The sequence below is a fragment of the Perca flavescens genome, chromosome 9 (genome assembly GCF_004354835.1).
Source record: "Perca flavescens isolate YP-PL-M2 chromosome 9, PFLA_1.0, whole genome shotgun sequence".
NCBI lineage: Eukaryota > Metazoa > Chordata > Actinopteri > Perciformes > Percidae > Perca > Perca flavescens.
The window spans coordinates 12,687,978-12,707,331 of record NC_041339.1 but is presented as its reverse complement, the minus strand read 5'-3'; the positions used below and the strand labels follow the sequence as shown (position 1 = coordinate 12,707,331).

General features: G+C 42.6%; 1 protein-coding gene across 3 annotated transcripts; it reads left to right on the top strand.

The window, feature by feature from the left end:
* Positions 1-3,111: 3,111 nt before the first annotated feature.
* arhgap45b (Rho GTPase activating protein 45b) lies at positions 3,112-19,097 on the top strand. 3 transcript variants are annotated; one of them, XM_028588170.1, is made up of 24 exons: positions 3,112-3,757; positions 4,945-5,194; positions 6,429-6,611; positions 9,142-9,285; positions 9,523-9,607; positions 10,643-10,715; positions 10,960-11,035; positions 11,587-11,718; positions 12,444-12,505; positions 12,667-12,777; positions 12,940-13,020; positions 13,131-13,301; positions 13,582-13,719; positions 13,885-14,081; positions 14,502-14,623; positions 14,905-14,991; positions 15,081-15,182; positions 15,319-15,482; positions 15,611-15,799; positions 15,903-16,040; positions 16,758-17,029; positions 17,131-17,368; positions 17,911-18,016; positions 18,171-19,097. In XM_028588170.1, the coding sequence occupies exons 1-24, from the start codon at positions 3,641-3,643 to the stop codon at positions 18,620-18,622; spliced, it is 3,690 nt and encodes a 1,229-aa protein (XP_028443971.1). In that variant the 5' UTR covers positions 3,112-3,640; the 3' UTR covers positions 18,623-19,097. The 3 variants fall into 3 exon arrangements, with proteins under 3 accessions (XP_028443971.1, XP_028443969.1, XP_028443972.1); XM_028588168.1 differs by lacking the exon at positions 3,112-3,757 and adding an exon at positions 3,834-4,422; XM_028588171.1 differs by lacking the exon at positions 3,112-3,757 and adding an exon at positions 3,835-4,422 and having other exon boundaries at positions 18,189-19,097.
* Positions 19,098-19,354: the final 257 nt, after the last annotated feature.

The following is a 19,354-nucleotide window of genomic DNA, read 5'->3' as shown; positions in this document are numbered from 1 at the left end:
GAGTCTTTTCTTAGAAATATGCCAGAAAAGTTGTGAAATGTTTGGATGCCTCTTTAACATTAAACTGTTTTCCTAATTTTAAAAGTGGGTTTGTTCAATCGTACAAAGTGGCAAAACACCATAATTGTGTGAATGCTGATTCAGCAGCATTCATCACATTTTTGACATACCATCACTTTTTTTTCTCAACATACAATACTATGACTTTTCTCAACATACTATAGGCCTACTATGACTTTTTTTGTGGCTCAGTGGTTAGCATCACTCCAACTAGCACCAGCTAGCAGGCACTTCTGACTCTGAAACAGGTTTGATTCCCAGTCCAGGCTGGCCCATTTTTTGTTTGCATGTTCTTCCAGACTTTCTTCGATATACTATACTAATGATTATACACGACTTACACAAATACAACCACATCGATCCTTCCCAACCACTCCGGTGTGGCACACCCGAGGCGGGGTTTGAACCTACGTATCCCGGTCGTCGTGCAGTGTCCTTCCCCGCTGGACCATCTCCGAGGGTGATTAACACAAAGAAAGAAAAAACTTCGCCTTCGTCAACGTTGTCTTTTCCTTTCGTTGCCCCTTTTAAAAAAAACTCTTAAACAAACCGATAATCCAATAAAACATCTAAAACATGCAGATAGTCCTTGAAAAAACCCTTAACACTTTCCAAGACTTAAGTGATAACCTATCAAACCCTTTAATATAGTGTAATGCATTTATCTATCCATGAAATAACCTAAAACCTGCTTCACAGAAGTGAAGCAACTGTGAAGTTGAAATATTGAGAACTCTTCAGAGTCCTGAGAGCTCAACTGGAAAAGACGCTGCTCCACTGTTGAAAAATATGTTGAAAATGACTTACACAAATAAAACCACATCCATTCTTAACAAACACTGCTGTGTGGCATACCTGAGAAGGGGCTTGAACGTGCATCTCCTGGCTGTCAGTTGGCGTTCTTCCCCACTGGACCATCTCAGGGAGTGAAGATCCAATGATAAAGAAGAATCGTGTTGCCCTTTTAAAATCTCTTAAACATGCCGATAATCCATTAAAACATCTTAAATGTGCAAATAATCCTTGGGAAAAAAAAACCTTTACACTTTCCAACACTTAAGTGATAACCTATCAAACCCTTTAATGTAGTGTAATGCATTCATTTCTCCATGATCTAACCTAAAACCTGCTTCACAGAAGTGAAGTTGGATCTTCATTGAAATATTGACATGACCTTTCAGCTTCCTGAGAGCTCAACTGGAAAAGAAACTGCTCCACAGTCTGAAGGCTGTGGTTCAAGTCCCACCTTTGCCATTTGTGTTTTTCTGTCTCTTGTGGATAAAAAGCCTGTGCCTGAACTCATTAAAACGCCTCGGAGGAAGAAATCAGTCCCAACATGTTTCTGCCTTCTTGTAGAACGGAGAGTAAAAACATTTTATCAACTCTCCAAACAGAAAGGGACTCCTAACTCTGAAAGCTGAAACGTCTCAGAGGAGTTTGAACCTGCTGATGGAGGCCACGCTGATGTTTTTTAACATGGTCTCAAGAGATATACGTACCTCTGGCCACTTTTTTTTGCACGCTATATTATGACTGTTTTCAACATGCTCTATTTGGTGGCACAGTGGCTCGGTGGTTTGCACTGCTCTGACTGGCACCAACAAGTAGACCGCAGACTCTCACCCTTGGTTCCATTTCCAGTCTGTGCTTGTCCTTTTTTTGTGGAGTTTGCATGTTCTTCCAGACTTTACTATACTATACCATACTATACTCAGACTTTTTTTTTTTTTTTTTTTTTAATTGCTTTTGGTTGACATACTATACCATGACTGTTTTTAAGATACTCTATTTGGTGGCACAGTGGCTCAGTGGTTAGCACCACTCCTACCAGCATGTAGGCACTGTTGACTCTGCCCTAGGTTTGATTCCCAGTCTGGTCTGGCCCTTTCTTTATTTGACATTCTATGCCATGACTTTTTCAATCATTTTCTTCGACATATGCTGCGACTGTGGCTCATGTTAGGTTCATTTTGTTGCAACTATGTTGTGGTTTATGTTATGAATTGCACATTTGTTTGTTAATGTTAACAATATTAACAGTAATGTAAGGTGACTTCTACATTTTTACCTGATCTTTTTTTTGTCAAAAACTAGTTTTTAAACATTGAATTGATTATCATTTGATGTTATGCTCACATGGGGAATAATATTCTCAAATGCATTTGCATGTAATCAAAGTATCATTAAACTCACATGCATGGGAAAATGGAGATTGTGGAAAGGGGCCCACAACTCATTATTGCCCTGGCCTGAGGCCCCCTTGAGAAATAATCCAGCCACCCCTCTGATTCACAATTTACTGTCACAGTTAAACATGACCATGCAAAGAGGAGATACATGCATAAAAACCAGTTTAATGTGGCACTCAACATTAATGTGGCACTCAACATTTTAAAGCCAGCACTTTATATAAAATTTCAATTTTATTTTGCAGTTTTTTGTCAGTCCACTCAATAGATGACAAAACCAAAACGTAGCCACTACTAATACTTACTGTTGCACTTTAAATACCACAGAATGTAATGTTTTTTTCTACATCTTTATAAAATTAAGTGGTTTGAATGCCCCCGTTTGAAATCTCCAGAAGCTATCGTTGAGTGTCAGTTATCTAATGATGACGTTTTGGTTTCTGAATTTAACATCCAAGTTTAATAATTTTCGTTTTGTTTTTTACTCGACAGTTTATTTTACATTTTACATATTTATTGATAATTATTTACTAATTTCATAAAGGGGAATTGAAATCCCGGAAATTAGGCAGCGGTGGTATACGTGCAGTTTAGTGTCCCAAATGATGAGGATCTTATTTGAGACAGGTTGCCCTAACCCTAACCATAATCATAACCATAACCATAACCATAACCCAAACACCTGTTAAACAGCTGGTTTAGCAGGTAGGGACATTGTATGGGGAATTTGGGACACTAAACTGCACGTAGAATCTTCCATAGGGAATTTGGGACACTAAACTGCACATGCCGGCAGCGATTTTATTTCGCTTCTATAAAAGGCATATAAAAACATATTTTTTGTTTAATTTGATGTCTGGAGCAGGTGCACGCGGATGCGGAAGCTTCGGGTCACATGTTGAAAACACACGTGTGAGGATGAGCTGATTGCTGAATTTGAACAAAGCAACAGTTGTCAGTTTCTGTTGAGTTTGCGCCAGGACGTAGTTAATTCTCCTCTCAAATTAGTTTAAATTAATGACAAAGTTCACGTTCCGGGATACAGTGTTTTGAGTGTAACTTCAACGCAACTACATCTTCCCAAAACCGAGTGACAAGTCTTATCTCGCCCTCCTCCTACTCCTACTCCTCCTCTTGAGGAAACTGAACGCACGCGCGCAGAGCGGATGCCGCGAGCGAACAGACAGTTTGCGGTGAGCTGCCTGTCTCTCTGTCAGTGAGCCTGCGCGGCTCGATGTGCGACAGCGGCAGGAGGAATACAGACAGACAGTTATCGTGGCTCCAGGTCGGCCTGGGTGGTACCGAGTACCCGCTGAGCACGAGCGGCAGAGCAGCCAAGTGGCGACTCGGGGGGTGGGTGGGGGCTGTACGTGAAACTCAAAGAAGTCAGCATGGACGGCAAAGGCACGCTGAAGATGTTCAGGAAGAAACGGGAACTGATTAAGACGCCATCCATCTCGAAGAAGAGCCGAGCAGGAAGCCCCGGGCCGCAGAGCAGCGCCCAGTCTGTGAGTTAGTGCATCACTTCTGGTTTGTGCCTGTCAAGGCTGCTCAGTCTGGTGTGTGTGTGTGTGTGTGTGTGTGTGTGTGTGTGTGTGGTGTCAGATAAACTTCAGCTGGAGGGGACTGGCTGCATAAAGGGCTCCGGACAAGGGGTGATAGTGATAGAGAGAGAGAGAGAGAGAGAGAGAGAGAGAGAGAGAGTGTGTGTGTGATAAAACGTTTAAGGCAAGTTTTGTGTGCGCATTGTGACTGTGTGATAACTGTAGTCTGACGGTGTGAAACTACTCAAACATTCATTATGATGCAGATGTGTGGTTGACTCATCTTGCTCATAGGGAGGTGTGTGTGTGTGTGTGTGTGTGTGTGTGTGTGTGTGTGTGTGTGTGTGTGTGTGTGTGTGTGTGTGTGGTTACCACCAAAGCAGAGTAGGGCTGCAGTGTGTGAATGCTCTTGTGAGATCAGTTCCAGAAGTTCCCTTGTGCTTAGTTAAAATGGGGACTGAGCTGTAGTGGTAGTGGGGTGGTGGGGGGGTAGAAGGAGCATGCTGAAACGTGGTGGCAAAAACAGCTACAACCCCTACTCTACCAGTCAGAGAGTTAGGAAGGCTGAGACTACAGGCAAGGACAAACTGGACATACTGCCCAACAAGCACAACGTATGGCTTAAGCAGGTACGTTTCGAGTATATGCGTGGCATCATATGTGTGCAACACATATGACAAATGTATAGGAATGCTTTTTCTTGTCAAATGTTAGCACTATTTGTAGCAGTGAGCAGTGTTCCTTGGCTTTGCCGGAGATGCGCTTGTCAGGCCCCCAGACTGATGATTTCAGTGAAGTGGGGAGACGAGATGCACTAATAGGGAAAGTAGGCACTCTATTGTAGGCGGACGAGGAGGTCATTTCTCTGGAAAATATCGCTGTTCTTATTCCAGACAGTAAATTTCTACACCCGGCTCTGTTTGCCACACCCGATAACAGCTTGGAGTCAGGAAGTGTTTCACAACGCAACGCAGGATCTTGTGAAAGTCTTCACATGTGTGTTTACCAACAACTGCGCTGCTGCGTTTTAAGGCCACGAGAATGAAGACGAGCCACTCTGTCGCTCCTCGTGCCGTTCAGGTCGAGCTGAAAATCCCGCGATTGTCCTGACCCTTTTTTTTTTTTTTTCTCTTCCTGTCCCTCTCTTTTAGCTGTCCATCCTTCAGGAGCAGCCTCGGAAAGATGCAGGCGACATCTCCCTCTCTTCTTCACCCTCATCCTATTCCTCCTCGTCAACTCTCACCCCGACCTCTGCCGGGTTCCAGGACGTCTCCCTGTCCTGCCCGAGCCCCCCCAGCAGCCAGCACGGCAAGCTGGCGGCGATGCAAGGGGTGGGCTGCCCGTCCCCTGTGGCCACCCTGAAGAGACCGACTGCGCTGAGCAGACATGCCAGCGCTGCAGGTCTGGTTCAAAACATACCGTAATAATTCATCACCTTGTTGAGTTCATGAACATGTTCCCAAAAATGCAGTTCCTGTCAGCCTTGCAACTCATCCTCACCTGAGCTGAAACGGAAAGCAAAATCTGCACAGAATACACCTTCTACCTACCTAAAATTTAACTAGCAAATTTCAATTCAATTTTATTTATAGTATCAAATCATAACAGAGTCATCTCGAGACACTGTACAGATAGAGTAGGTCTAGACCACACTATAAATTCCAAAACTCCAACAATTACAGTAATTCCCAAATCAATCCAGAACGAATGTTTTATTATTAAATTATTTGATCAGACTCTAATGAAAAGTGTGAGAGTGTGAAGGTCGATTGTGAAGCCTCAAGGTACGGGAAGGTGGCAGTCCCCGCATCCCCGTTTTAATGACCGATTTGATTTATTGATTATTATTTTTTTTCAATATCTAGCTTAGTCTCCAAAATGTAAAAAGAATATCCATCACAATGTCTCAGAGACAAAAGGTGACATTCTCAAATAGTTTGATTTGTCTAAAATTCAAAGATATTCAATTTACAATGATGTTAAACCGAGAACAGCAGCACAAGCCTCACATTTAAAAGAATAGTTTGACAATTTGGGAACTACACTTGTTCATGTTTTGGCAGAGTTGTATGAGAAGATCGACGCCCCTCTCATGTCTGTCCCTTACTTCCTGAAGCCTTAGCCAGCAGCCGCCTAGCTTTCTATAGCTAACACAGGGAAACCACTAGCCTGGCTCTGTCCAAAGGTAACAGCATCCGCCAGTCAGCACCTTGTTAAAGCTCACTAACTCACATGCTATATATGGTTGTTTATAAAAAAACCAAGTATAAAATGCAATTAGCAGTTTTACAGGCGGTGATGTGCCGGACTATTTATTGACTGGCAGCAGCGCAGCCTCGCGGAAGTTACTGCTCCTGACCAAGAAAGAAAATTGCAACTAATCGCTTTAGTTTAGTTTTTATAAGTTAAACTAACAACATATAAATGTTAATTAGTGAGATTTGAAGGGTTCTGGTAGGTGGATTGTGTTACCCCTGTAAGGATGTAACCCTATACAGGACAGATAGGAGAGTGGTATTGATCGTCTAATCTAACCCCGCCAAAAAGTTAAGCTAATAAGCATATTTCCCAGAAGGGAACTAAAAGGCGTCTGCTTGATTAAATGACTTGATGCATTTGTCCCGTGTCTCCTCAGGTTTCCCGCTCCAGTCGTGGGTGTTCACTAAAGGCCAGGGGAAAGGGGCCTTGACCCCCACTCCTCCGTCTGAGTGTCCAGAGAGCACAGCCATTGAGGTCGAGGACATCCCGGCGCTGCTGAGGGACGTGGCGCGCTTCGCAGAGGCTGTGGAGAAGCTGAAGGACGTCGTGCTGGCGGAAGGTGAGCGCGTCGACAGATCGATATACGAGTCAACCCACAGAAACCATTGACTTCATATATAATTTAGAAGGTCCCAAATATTTACCGTCAAAATGAGTTGGGCTCCTGTGTGTCTTGTCTGCTGGTTCAGAAAAGGGTTTGAGGGTGTGTTATGGGTTGATTTGATTTGAACTAAGCGCTCTCTGTGCTGCGATCACAGAACTTAAGACATGAGTAATGCTTGTTTTCATCACTGTGGAGACAAAACAGAGTTGCCTTTGCGTGTGTAGCTAGTTATGATTTTCATCTTCTGGCTAGTACGACAGTAGGTCATTGTTTCTTTTTGAGTTGTATACATGTTTATAATTAGTTTGCAGACGCAACAATAGTGTTTTGCCTGTCATCTTCCTCTTTGAGTTGCATGATCCAGTTAGTTTTGACAAGGGACTCACAAAAAGAGGACATGAGGTATCCACAAAAGGGTTTTGCTAAACTTACATCTAGAGCTTGGCAATATATTGATATTATATCGATATCGTGATATGAGACTAGATATTGTCTTAATTTTGGATATCGTAAGTGTTGTCTTTTCCTGGTTTTAAAGGCTGCATTACAGTAAAGTAATGTCATTTTCTGAACTTACCAGACTGTTGTAACTGTTCTATTATTTGCCTTTACCCACTTAGTCATTATATCTACATTACTGATGATTTATCAAAAATCTCATTGTGTAAATATTTTGTGAAAGCACCAATAGTCAACACTACAATATCGTTGCGGTATCGATACCGAGGTATTTGGTCAAAAATATCGTGATATTTGATTTTTCTCTACGTCCCCCAGCCCTAGTTACATCAGTCCTCTTCATCGACACGTGTGCACAGTGCAAGTGGCTCTGAGCGTCCTCTCTCTCCAAACGAAGGGCTGCGTTTCCGCTGCGCCCGCAGAGTCGACCGCACTCTTGTCTCCAGCAGGAAGCCAGCTTCTTGTTTACTGCAGCCTCATTCACACGCTCAACCCCTCCTGTGCGACGCAGCGCAGCTTAAAATGGCAAACCCCTCTACCTTTCCTCATTGAGTAAAATACCACCGCTTCTGCTAAACAAATGTTTGATCTGAGAACAACAGGTGTTTTTTTACGCTGTGGTTTCACCAGTTGGAAAAGGCTTGTTCAGAGCAGAGTTTTGTGGTTCAGATGAAACGGAAAGACATTTTGTTTGTGTGTCTTTTCTGTCTGCCGTTATCTGGCTCTGTTCTGTCTTGTTCTCCACCCAGCGTGCTTTCTAAACAGGAAGCCATGATGGATAGCCTCTGACAGAAGGGCCTCGTCCACACTTCCTCCTCCGATAGGCTGGCTGCGTTGCTGCGACGCCTCCTCCTTAATCGGCAGCGCAATCAGAGTTTTAGCCTTGCCCCCGCCCCCCTGCAATCCAATGTACCACTTACTCTGGAACCTTGTTGCTGCTATAGGTCCCACTTTATTCCATTAACATCAAAGCAACCAAGTGGGGAGTAAGGTGATTTGTTTTCATGAGCCGCAGAAAGCAGATGTAGCACAGCACCAGAGTTAGTTTCTAATCTTGCAAAACAATAGGTATGACCACATCCTCTCCGGCACAACACTCAGGTCACTCTGTTCTGATTGGTCTTGTGGCAGGATCGTCTGCCCTCTGGCCTTCTCCCTAGGCGAGCTGCCTTGATTTAGAAAAAGGGTTTACAGAGGGGAATGAGGTTGCAACATTAAACCGAAAAAAAAGTTAATGAAACGGAAGAAATGAGGATGTAGGCTGCAAATGTGTCACTGGTGACATCAAAGCAGAGGAGCTGACACTGTCTGGGTTGACTCGACCTGTCTGACCCCCTGGACTTGTTTGCCCATTATCACTGACCTAACCGTTTGTGCTCAGACTGGCCGTCTCTATCCGCTATATAGAAACAGTTGAAATGCTGACTTGCAGAGAGTTAAAGGAATAGTTTGACATTTTGACAAATGGGCATGATTGCTTGCTTTCAGAGAGTTGGATGAGAAGATCTATCACTCTCATATCTGTACGGTTAATATGAAGCTACAGCCAGGAGCCTCTTAACTTAGCTTAGCATAAAGCCTGGAAAGATGGGGAAACGGCTAGCCTGGCTTACGGTCTTAAGGTAACAAAATCTGCCACGTCTTAATTATATTTAGTTTGTTTAATCTGCACAAAAACATAAATTGTCTCTGCTAGAAAAAAATGTTTCCTTTTTAAAATAGAGGAAAAAAAATTTTTTGGTCCAATATTACCAACAAGTTGTAATGCATTTGCTAGCATGGACTGAATTCTTCCTTTACTGATGCATTCAAAGACACTTTGACATCTGAGAGCCATTAATTGATCCCTGTTTGCAATGCCATTATTTACACTTGATGTGATGGGTTTCCTGTCTGTCTGAAACAAGCTACAAATCTCTACAATTCAATTTTCATATTGTGTTGATATAAAAATATATATAACTGCACTACAGTCTCCCCATTTCCTCTTCCAACCATACTTTCCTCCTTCCTCCCTCTCGTCCAGGTAAGAAGGAGAGTCAGAGGCCCGTGGCTCACGAGTGTTTGGGGGAGGTCCTACGGGTGCTGCGTCAGGTCATCAACACCTACCCTCTGCTCAACACCGTGGAGATCCTCACTGCTGCTGGCAAGCTCATATCCAAAGTCAAAGGTCAGTCTGTTGTGCAGAGAATCCTTCAGCCATGAATTGAAAAGTAGAGAAAACAAGTACAGGAACAATGCAATACATGTTTTCTCATTTTATTTACACCAGTTTGCTAGAAATGACTTCCATAGCCTTTGGTAATGCTCAACCTGTAGTTTGATGTAACTGGTGTACAGGTGTGATAGTTAATGTGGTCAGCAGTGTATTTTAAACTGAAACTTGAACACGGTTGTGATTTTTCAGGTTTCCACTATGAGGCTTGTAACGAGGCCGATAAAAAGGACTTTGAGAAGGCAATTGAAACCATTGCAGTTGCTTTTAGCAGCAAGTGAGTATCTCATACATCTTCACAATGTGTCTGATTAACGAAATTGCAACCTTTATCATCCTAAAGTATCTACATGGTGATCACTACTTGTATGATAACGTTATTGTATTTGCTACAATGACTGATGGTGATTTGGCACCAGTGTATCTTACCCGGTATTACCTCTTTTACAGACAGTAAGCAAGCGTCAGGTAGTGTGTTTGTGTGTGTGTGTGTCAATGCGTACAAAGTAGTCTGTTGTTGGGAATTGGAGTGAGAAGTGCAGCAATGGTGACACATTTGCATGAGGCAGAGCCGAAAACAGGAAGTGGTTCTTTTCTTCTACCATATGACACAAAACCAAAAGTTTGCTGTTGACTACCTGGCTGCTTTAAGTGAACAGATTGCTACAGACTGAGGACATAATAACTCACTAGAATGATTGGAGATATTTGAGAGAATTTGAGACCAAACACATTATTAAATGTGAAAACTATGAAATCATCAAATCTGTTTTTCCAAGTTTTTTTTATTTATTTAATTTTTTTACATGAACGTTTTGCATCTTTTAAAAATATGATAAATTAAAATAAACCCAGAGTAGAGGAATGTGTAATTGGAGTAGAGTGCACCAACAATGTATGTAATACGGTGTATCACATGCTAGTCTGTGCCATTTCAGGGTTTAGACATCTGTCACAGAGCTTTAGGAGGAAGTGAGCTGGCAGAGCCGTTGAAATCTGCCTTACGTGTCTGTTTCCTCATTCTCTCCTCCTGTCTTTGACAATTTTTTTCTGTTATGAACAGAAAAACACCAACATGGAGATGCAGCTTTTTTGTTTAGTCTGTATTTCAGCAAGCGAGTTAACGAAATTTCTTTTTAAAATCTGCCATTTACTAGTATTTTTTTTATTTTTTTACACACAGATGAATATTATTACTGCCTCCTTTCTATTCACAGTCACTTCTCACCACATCAATATATTTACTTGTCATATTCGCCAATGTAAAGGTGTCTTCTTTTTTATTTTTATTTTCTTTTGTGTTTCTCCTCAGTGTGTCTGAACTGCTGATGGGTGAGGTGGACAGCAGCACGTTGCTCTCCCTGCTGCCCACTGAGAAGAGCAGGGTGAGTTTATCACCACTTTGTTTTAGTTTTTTTTACCATCTGCCAAATTAATTTTAAAATAGTAGGGTTATCTAACAGGGTCAGAAACGATGTAATATTGTGCACCAGTTTTTTACACCTCGATCAACTATCACTTAATCTAGGGTGATTTCCACTCCCAACTTTCCACTTAGATGAAGAGAAAAAATCCCTTTTTAGTTGATGACGTGTGTTGTCAGTAATGAATCATCTTTGTGCTCTGTAGTCGATGGAGAACTTGTACGCTGCGACAGGCCATGGAGCAGACGGGGGACAGTTCAAGAGTGACCTGCAGGACATTGGTAAGATGATCAGCTGCTCCCCCACTCGGCTTCCGCTGACTTCTTTCAGTTCCTCTTGGATATGTGATGGTTCTACACCTTTTGTCCTTCCATTCACTCTCATTTGTGAAAATGCTACTTTTTCATGATATTTCCATGTTTGTGTACCCTGTCTTCCATTTACATTAGAAAGTAGCGATCCCGCCTTAATTCAGATCATGGAAGCTTTGACATGTTGTTCCACACGCTGAATGTTGGGTAGGTCTCCCCCTGCTGACATAAATGCGGTGATACAGCAACGTGTTTTACAGCAACAGTGTCAGCTGCAGAAACTCAGTCTTCATTACAGAAAATCTAAGAAGTTAACAAACAGTATCTCAAATTAAGGTATTTAAACACCGCAACGTCAAACAAAATAAAACGCAGGATGTTGTTGATAATCACTCAGAATCCTTACACCTCTTCTGCAAACGATTTGCCTCCCACAAATCATAATCCGCAAAAAACGTTTATGTTGTCAAAGCAAAGAACTGTGCTTGTTCCTGTGCAGTGACCTGTGTTTGTATGTGTAGGCAGAGCTGAGGCAGTGGATGTGATCCTCCAAAACAGCGAAGGAGGGGTGGACTCCGCTCTGCTCTATGCCAAAATCATCTCCAAGTACATGAAGGACCTGATGACCTACGTGGAGAAGAGAATCTCACTTGGTGAGTGGGAAATTGCGCATATTGTGATTGGTGTTTGCCATTTAAACATTTTTTTTTTTTTTTTAAACCTTTTATAAGCTAAAGCAGTGTTTCTCAAATGGGGGTACTGGTACACCTAGGGGTACTTAGGAGTTATGCAGGGGGTACGAGATTTCTTTTTATGCATAATTCTTAAAATAATTATACTATAATAATTGAAATTGGTGGTGGGTTTTAAACATTTGAAATAGCTTTTTAGTGTTTTTCATTTACAAGGTTGTAAATCAACACTGATGGGGCAGTGCTGTATTATACCTCTTTATGTAGACTTTTTTTTTTTTTTTTTTTTTTTTTTTTTTTTTCTACCTAAAATGTCTTGTGGGGCGCCTGGGTAGCTCACGTCATTCACCCCTCTCTCTCTCTCCCCTTTTCAAATCTAAGCTGTCCTGTCAAATGCAGGCCTAAAAATGCCACACACAAAAATGTACCTTTTTCTTTTTTTTTTTTTTTTTTTTTTTTTTTTTTTTTTTTTTTAAATGTCTTGCGCTGTTCATGGGGTACTTGGCTGAAAAAATATTTCAAAGGGCGGGGGACATTATTGAAAAATGTTTGCGAACCACTGAGCTATATGATCAGTCGTGAATAGATATAAATTAATCGTTGATTAAAGTAATAGTTGCAGCCCTAGTACATGAACCACTGTAGAAAAACTTGCTAACACATTGTTCTCTTTTCTTCTTCTTCAGAGACCGAGTTCTCCAAAGGCCTCCAGAGATTGTACCAGTCCTGCAAACACAGCATAACACATGTAAACCTTATTGATTTCACCTCTGAATGTCTCTCACTGGTTATCTGTGATATTGAATGTTAAAAACCAGGATAAACTTGGAAGCAATACAGCATTCCGTCCCCGTGTTTGTGTTGGATATTGAACCTTCTCCTCCTGTGTTTGTGTTGACTCCCTTTCAGCCCCAAATGCCCCTCTTCTCCATCTACTCTCTGGCTCTGGAGCAGGACCAGGAGCAGAGTGTGGGGCTGCAGCAGGCCAACGCCACCCTGTACAACCAGACCTTCATCCAGGTAAACCTGAAACTCGCACTAAAGTTTGTTGCAACATGAACACTTTTACAACTTCTGTGAGTTGTGGTCATTCTTGAATCACCCTGCGACAGTCACTGTTAATAGTGGAGCGTGTTGCCCCTGCGCACATTGTATTGATCACAGATGTGTTTGTCTGTGCAGCCTCTGATGCAGCGTAAGCAGGATCATGAAAAGAGACGGAAGGAGATCAAGGAACACTGGATTCGAGCTAAGAGAAAACTAGTACGACCTCCTCTTTTGTACATTCGAGCACGCGTTAGGAATAGACTGTATTCATCTCTAAATAACAATTAGATATTGTAAGGACCAAACATGATTTGTCTTTTGTTTAGATGGAGTGCGAAGCGAACCTGCGGAAAGCCAAGCAAGCCTTCACGGTCCGCTGCGAGGAGTACGACAAGGCCAAAACGGCAGCCTGTCGAGCTGAGGAAGAAGGAGGAGGATCTACCTCAGCAAAGTCTGTGGAGAAGAAGAAACGATTAGAGGAAGAGGCTCGCAACAAGGTTCTTATCAATAACTTCATCCTATTGCTGAAACGGTTGTTTCAGAGCTTCATCACTGTGGAAGGAAAAATGATTTGCATGTTAGATAATTTAAGCGCAAGACGTTCTTTTTCAGTGATGTGTGATTATGTTGAAATTGAAATGATTGTCTTCCTGCCACAATGTCACGGACTCTTCACTGACTTATCGGTGTACAAATCTGACTGATTTAAAATCGAAAAAAAACAGAACGCAGGAAGTAAATTGAAAATTCGAAACGTGTGTGTGTGTGTGTGCACAGTCAGATGAGGCGGAGGCCACCTACCGGACATGTATAGCGGATGCCACCACTCAGCAGCAGGAGCTGGAGCACACAAAGGTCACAGTGCTGAGACAACTGCAGGACATCATCAAACAGAGCGACCAGACCATCCGCTCGGTCAGAACAAACACACACACAAACCTCATTGTTACAAAACGATGTCAACCTTTTCTAAAGATGCCTAAATTGCCCTATATTTTGAATCCAGGTTCTGGGCAACGCGTGAAGGGGACAAACGAACTCGTTGCTGATCCTTTTTGTTGTAACTCTTTCCCCCACCAGGCGACCATCTCGTACTACCAGCTCATGCACATGCAGACCGTAGCCTTGCCGGTCCACTACCAGACTCTGTGTGAGAGCAGTAAGCTGTATGACCCAGGCCAGCAGTATGCCGCACACGTTCGCGACCTGCAGCTGCCAGAGCAGCCGACTGTTCAATACACATTTGAGAGCTACAGTCCCTTCAGCTCATCGTCACAGTAAGCGCTTCAATCAGAGCCACATTTATCCAGGTTTTCAGTTGAAATCTGAAAAAAGGTTTTAACATTTTGAGAAATATTCTCTTCCATGCTGAGAGTTGGATGAAAATATTGATATCGCTCATCTGTACAGTAAATATGAAGCTACAGTTAAGTTAGCGTAGCACAAAGACGGGAAACAGGAGGAAACAGCTAGCCAAGTTTGGCCCAAACCCCACTGTAAAACAACAACCCGTTTTTACGGTCTGATCTTTGTTCAGATTAAACAAATGAGACCTAGCATGCTGATTTGTAAGAGCTTGAGATGTGCTGGTTGGCTGATTTTGTTGGCTCTGATCAGAGCAAGGCTACTTTTTAAATATGTATTAACCCAAAAAAACAAAACGAATAATAAATTCTCTTTATAATTCCACATTGTAGCCATGGCCACAGACCGAGGAATGACAGTTTCAACACTGAGCAGACGAGCCACACGGACGTCCCTGCCACCAGTGTGGATACAGCAGCTGGAGACAACCGAGACACCGAGGTTCACCGCAAGAGTAAGTGATGCCTGCTGCTGCTGCCGTAGAAGTTAGTAAGCTGTAGTTTTGTAAAGAAGATTTATTTTTGAGACATCCAGTCTGTTTTTGCCTGTAGTTCATTTCATTCCATATTTCAAGAGTAAACAGTTACAAGAGTCAAATTTAAATGTTTTTTTTTTTTTTTTAATTAACCAATCTAAGATGATTGATGGTTGACAGGAATGGCTCAATTTAGCCATGTAATCTCATTATTCTGATACCGACTATTCGAATATTCTTGTCCCTTGGTTTATCCCCAGGACAGGGCCACAAGTCGTGGGGTTCAACAGTGAGCGATGACAGCGTTGGAGGAGACGGAGCCCTAGAGTCTCCTACTGCCAGCAAAAGTGAGTGGGAACTTAGTTGCTGTAAGTGTCTTTTTTTTATTTTCTTTAAATATGTGAACGATCATATTTAAACTGAATATTGGTCCTAGGTGACATCAGTAAAATTGTTCGGACGTCGTCCACTGGAACAATGTCGTCCAATGAGGACGCAGACGAGAAAGACGGGAATGTGACCTCATTTGAAGCTCCAAGTAAGATTGTAATCACTATTGATGTCACTATTCAATAACATGGCCAGACGGAGAAGAAAAACCTGCTTGATGTATCCCCTTGTTTTCAAGGGGGCCCCAATACCGCTCTTATTATGATGTGGGTCTTTGTCCTCAGACATGAACGGCATGGATCCTGATGTAGTGGTGTCCACCCGACCTTTCCGTAACATGGGCCTGTCTAAAGCAGCCCAGACCCACCGACTGAGGAAGCTACGGACTCCTTCAAAGTGCCGCGAGTGTGACAGCTACGTTTACTTCCAGGGGGCCGAGTGCGAGGAGGTGAGTCCTGCATCTTGTCTCCTAACATCCGACCTGCGGAGAGAGACTCGGGATGCCGATGTGCGGCTCTCGAAGCATCTCCCTAAAGACCAGGTTGATGAGGTCAACATCTCCTCCTTTGTCCTCAGTGTTTCCTGGCGTGTCACAAGCGCTGTCTGGAGACTTTGGCCATCCAGTGCGGCCATAAGAAGCTGCAGGGCCGTCTGCAGCTGTTTGGCAGGGACTTCTCTCAGGTAGCCAGCTGTGCCAGCGACGGCATTCCCTTCATCATCACCAAGTGTATTACCGAGATTGAGAGACGGGCACTGAAGATGAAGGTGAGAAAGTGAATTTCTACAGTTTGTATCGTTAAGTGAGTGCCGGATGTCTGATTCTTTGCCACCGATCGAGGCATTTAAACTGTCGGCTTGCTCCTTGCAGGGCATCTACAGGGTGAACGGGGTGAAGACTCGTGTGGAGAAGCTGTGTCAGGCCTTTGAGAATGGCAAGGAGCTGGTGGAGCTGTCCCAGTGTTCACCACATGACATTAGCAACGTCCTCAAGCTTTACCTCAGACAGGTACGCACGCAAGAGTAAAACACAGTGGGCCTCGGGAACCATGGCAGCTAGTAAACAAATGTACCTGATTGACATAGTTTATCTCCTACTTAGTATAGTAGTATTATAGTACATGGTATAATAAAGCACTGTCATAAGACCATTGCATTACCATCAATATGTTAATTGGTTTGTCACAGATGTTTTTCTTTCTAATATAATAATTGAAATCAGTCTAGTGTTAAATTTAGCTATTATACTTTAGTTATTAAGTAGTTAATTCATTTATATTATTGACAATTAAAAGAGATTAATACAAAAATACTTAATGGGTCCATCAACAAGTAAAGGACAAATCTAATTAAATGTATGGAATTCCTTAAGTCCTAAAAAGATTTATTTATTTTTAAATCTTGCACTCACAAGTTTATATCTTTCAGGACTTTGGTTGCTCTTTAATAACCAGAGAAACTGTTAGTAAATCGGTTTGATAGCTGAACTCACAAATATTTTTTAAATAAGTCAAAAAGTGAGATTCCTCACTGCCAGTTACCTACATAGACCCCTTGCTGATCTGTTCAATTTATTTGAGTGTTTTTTTAATAATCCCTCTCTTAATTATGGTTAAAATTGCTCTGTTGTCATCAGCACGCCTTTCTTGCTACTCCATACTTTTAAATGTTGTGTTACTTAATTTAGTCCCTCTAACGCTACTTTCCTGCCTCTGTCACCCCCCAGCTGCCAGAGCCCATCATGCTGTTCCGCCTCTACAACAGTCTGATGGGTTTGGCGAAGGAGAGTCTGCATAGCGAAGCATTCACACCAGAAGGAGAAGAGGCCGAGTCCAACAGTACCAACCCAGCAGTGGGCAAGGGTCCGGAGCTGGTGGATCTGGGCCCGGACACCGACCCGGAGGTCCTGGTCCTGGTCAACAAGCTGAAGGAGCTTCTGAAGGAGCTGCCCAAGGCTAACGTCGCTACGCTGCGCTACATCATTCGCCACCTCCGGAGGTCAGTCATTTTAAAAAAAAAAAAAAAAAAAACAGCAGGAAGATAAAAGACCAGGCTTTCTCTATTTATTCTTGATCCTCCCACCACCTTCCTCCCTCCAGGATCGCAGAACTAGAGGAAGATAACAAGATGAGTCCCAGTAACTTGGGTATTGTGTTTGGTCCCTCCCTGATGCGTCCCCGTCCGACCGGGGCCACGATCTCCCTGTCCTCTCTGGTCGATTACCCCCACCAAGCCCGCATCGTGGAGTCCCTCATAGTCTTCTATTCATCCATCTTCCAGTCCAAGACCTCTCAGTCCAACAAAACCTGTCGCACTGATTCCACCTCCACTCCGCAGGTAGGTGTGTGTATGTGTGTGTGGTCCTTTCTTTATAAAAATAAATATGAAAATGAAAGGCAATAAATGAATAGGCAATGAATGGGACTACCTATTTTATGGTCCTGAAGATTTATGATGCCCCTTATAAATATTTGCATTTCAGCACATCATCATTCAGTTGAACTGAACTGGTCGCTATGTGAGGGCACCCTTTGTCACACCAAAAGAGATAGTAACATCATGTCTTGTGTTTTTGATTAATGTGCTTCAGAAAATTATTTATGAGCATGAACCTTATTTTTACAGTCTATAGCATGAACAGAACCTGGTTTACCTCTGGCAAGAGGCAAAAAAACGGAAGCGCTACATCCATTTTCTCATCATGAGTTATATATACCTACAGCCATGATTCATTTGAATACAGCTTTTCCCTCGTGATTTGCAAGTTTTTGATATGCTCTCTGCAATTAAAAAAAAAAAAAAAAAAAAAAGGGCCAAAGATACTTTCACATAGTTTTTCTTGATAAAGATCTCTTCATTTCCTCCCCCTCCTGGTTCAGGAAAGTATTGCAGATAACAAGATGGGGAGCTCTGCTGATGGAGAGGAGGATGGAGGCAGTGAGGAGCCAAATAAATCTGAATCTGACAAGATGGAGGAGGGATGTGGTAAGTTTTTAGAAAGGTTGTATAATACAGTTGCAAATGTAAATCAACCAACCTTCTTTTTAAATGACCGTAAATCAGGAGAAGTTCACACATGTTCTTGCGGCATTGACTTCATGATATTTAAAAGTATTTTTTCACAGCTGAGCAACCATAGGCCTCTTTATCTCCACAGGAAGTTCTTTAGGGTCGCTGGGGTCTAGTGAGCAGCTCCCAGACTCCGACTCGGAGCTGGACGAGAGTGGTCAGAGGACTACCCACCTGGTGAAGCAGGAGAGCGAGGTGAGCATGGACGACGATCAGCTGAGCTACAGGGACAGCCTGGACCTGTCCAGCCAGTCTGCAACCCACATGGACCCGGAACAAGACGCAGATCACGACCACGACGTAGCAGAGCCCCCCGCGCTGCCAGACAGCGGGCCCCCAGATGACGACATCGGGGCAGAGCAGGACCTGAGCGCCTCTCTGGCAGAGCTCAACATGAACCAGTCCAACAACAACTATCCATGCTCCCCAAAGTTAAACTTGTCGGGGCTTCGACTGGCAGGTCTGTGTGGAAAGAAGTTACCCCTGACCAGAAACCGGGACAGTGAGCCTGAGTTTGTCTGATATCATTATCAAAGTCATACTGTGTGTGTGTGTATGTGTGTGATAAGTCTTTTTTTTTTTAGTTTGAGCTGAGTAACCGGATTATTGATCTTTTTTTATTAATTCAAATCTAGCAAATCCTTCATCTGAGAGGGCTGTGTTGTATACAGCAAGATTTTAAGTTTTTAACATGTAGGTGTGTGATCAGGTGTATTGATCTATCGTGGCAGTGAAACCTCTGCATGCTTACTGCAGTTTGATGCGACTTGTCATTTCATGAAGTTTTGACTCAAATTATATAGTTTGTTTTATACGTTGCTCTTGCAAGCTTGAGGAAAAGGTGGGTAGCAAAAGCCAATTCTTAAAGTTTTAAAGTGGTTTAATTTCAGCACTAAAATAAAAAAAAAATTTAAAATGTCTCTTTATAAATGTTGCCTGTATCGCCTTGTTATGGATGTTTGGTATATTTTAATAAACATTTTATTTTAAAATGTAAGTGGGTTTTGTTTTTTTATGCTATCTACAACGTTTTGATAGATTTGTGTATTTTAAAAGGGCAAAGACAAATAGGGAACAGTTAAAGGTGAGCAGGAACAAAATACCCAAATGAGGTAGGTAGGTAGGTACGTACTACCACTGACTATTCTCAGTGGCCAACGTGTTCACTTCCCAGGTAGTGGGGAGGGCGTTAGAGGAACTATTACTGTGACACAGCAGGCACAATAACCAGGCCAGTTCAGTCTACAGCAGCTA